This window comes from Erythranthe guttata, chromosome 12 (genome assembly GCF_056151865.1).
Source record: "Erythranthe guttata isolate IM_541 chromosome 12, IM_541, whole genome shotgun sequence".
Taxonomy (NCBI): Eukaryota; Viridiplantae; Streptophyta; class Magnoliopsida; order Lamiales; family Phrymaceae; genus Erythranthe; species Erythranthe guttata.
In genome coordinates, this window is record NC_142544.1 from 2613365 (window position 1) to 2615828 (window position 2464).

A 2464-nucleotide genomic window follows, 5' to 3' on the forward strand; every position below is an offset into this window, starting at 1 on the left:
GGAAAAAAGAGTTTAAGAAAGGAATTTTTTTTTTTTTTTTTTTTTTTGTTTTGTTTTTAGGACTAGTGTACAAAATTAAAAGTTTGGGGGGGCGAAAGTGTATTAACTAATACATAAATGCCAAAAAAAAAAAAACAGCTTAAAAAAAATCTTGGGGGGGCGGGGGCCACCCCAGCCACAAGCATGGGTACGCCCTGTGTGCAATGCACATGTTGTGAATTCCGGCAAAAATGACTTGAAAATAGGCCTTGTGGCACTATCGTACAACATTTTTTTTGTTGAGGTGGTAATCTGCAAAATGGGGCAAAGTTTAGGTGGTTTAATGTTATTTAGTAATTACCCTAATACTTATCCTTACTTTGGCTCAAAATCTAGAGCATTCAGTGCCAAGTTATCTTCATATGTTGAAGAAGCTATCAGTGTACACCATAATATAAAAAAATGCATTGAAATCTTCCACAAGGTTTGCCTCCTGAGATCGCACGAGCACCTGGCTATTCCCCTGAAAACAACAGAAGTGGTATATCTACTACTAATTCTTTAAACATTTTCGTTTTCTTTCTTTTATTTCTTTTCTTTTTCATTGAGGTTCTTTGTGTTGGAATGATTTGTCGAAGTCTTTTAAAGGTTTACTTGTTCCTTTTCCATGATCAATTACAGGGAAAAGGAGTTAAGATTATAGTAGGTAAAATCCTTGATTATAGTTTTCAGCTTACTATGTTTTGTTAGTTCTATTGTTTGATCATGTAAGGAACCTCTTATACGGTGCCTCCACATGCAGTGGTGCTACGTAGTATAACTGGTGTGGTCATAGTGTCCATTGTAATATGATTATTGTCAATATTGTCAATCTCTTGGGTTTTTGCTTTGATCGAAATAAAAGAGCTTTAGTGTACGAATTTATGCCCAACAAATCGTTAGACAAGTTCGTCTCTAATAATTGTTTAGATTTGGAAAAAGTGTACAATATTGCAGTTGAGGTTGCAAAAAGTTTGGAATATCTGCACACGTGGTGCAATGCAAGAATTGTCCATTTCGACATTAAGTCTAAGAACATTCTTGTAGACGAAGATTTTTGTCTTAAAATATCTGATTTTGGGCTTGCAAAGTTAGGCAAGAAGAAGCCGAGTGTAATATCGATGCTTGGAACAAGAGGCACAATCGGGTATACTGCTCCTGATGTACTTTCGAGAAATTTTGGAAGAGTTTCTCATAAATCCAATGTCCATAGTTATGGAATGATGGTTCTTGAAATGGCTGGAGCAAAACAAATTGGTGGAACTGGCGAAGTACTATCTAGTGAGGATTATTTTCCTGACAAAATATACGAGAATGTACTGGATATTACAAAGAAATTAGATAACTGCATGATTGAAGAGGAAGAAGAAATTGCAAGGAAAATGTTTTGGGAAAATTACAGTTTTCATACCTCAAGTTTGTACTGATTTTATATTTGGTCCCTTTTATTTACAAAAAAAACACATTTGGCCCCTCACGTTTCAATAATTTGACACTTTTAGTCATTTCCATCAATTTACCGTTAGTACGTTAGTTAAGGCAGTGGAGTGCACACGCTTGATTCCGTTAATACTAACATAAAATTGACGGAAATGACCAAAAAAGTGTCAAGTTATTGAAACATGAGGGACTAAATGTATTTTTTGTGAACATGGAGGACGGAAAGTGAAATTGGTGCAAACTTGAGGGACAAAAACTGTATTTTTCCTATAATGTTTTTGATCGGGTTTTGGTGCATTAAGACAACTCCATCAGATAGACCATCAATGTGTAAAGTTGTGGAAATATTATAAGGTAGTATCGACGCCATACTAATTCCTCCTAAGCCGGGTCCTCGATCTTTAGTACTCCAACTCTATCCGGTAAAGAAATTTCCTCATTTTCAACGTATGTAGAGACAGAAAACTCAGATGAAGATTGGGTATTGAGTTGGGATCATATAGAATCATTCAAAAGACGATATGAAATTGTTCGAAATGTTATATTCTATAATTGAGTTCATTTTATCTATAAGTTATATCGAGTGAAGTAATTTTCGAATGGTATCTCGCCAGTCATATATGAATTTCCAACTTTCAAAGTCAACTTCAAATAAAATTATGTAATTGTTCCGAAAGCGTCATAGGATGATGATATGGATGGAAAACCTTGTCTATCTAGTTTTCGATGCTTCAAACGGTGCATCATTTCGTCCAAGTGTCGCAGACGCAATGGAAATTAATTAGTTTGAATGCATCATTTCTTTTTCTGCATCTTAACCAAGGTCGTAAAAGGCGGTAATCGGGTCCGAGTCGGTCAGGCACCGATTCACGATTAATCGGTGCGGCGGTGATTAATCGGAAATAAATCGTTTTTTTAAATTTAATATAATATATTTCTAAATATTATTTATAAATACTCCAAACATATATAAAAAGATATTTAAACATAGTTATATCTCCATCAT

At 34.7% G+C, this 2464-nt stretch overlaps 1 protein-coding gene across 1 annotated transcript; it reads left to right on the forward strand.

Annotated features, from left to right (window-relative positions):
- The first annotated feature begins 902 nt into the window (after positions 1 to 902).
- LOC105961283 (PR5-like receptor kinase) lies at positions 903 to 1946 on the forward strand. Its single transcript, XM_012985519.2, has 2 exons — positions 903 to 1334; positions 1914 to 1946. Exons 1-2 carry the CDS (start codon positions 903 to 905, stop codon positions 1944 to 1946), a joined length of 465 nt encoding a protein of 154 aa, XP_012840973.2.
- The last annotated feature ends 518 nt before the right edge of the window (positions 1947 to 2464 follow it).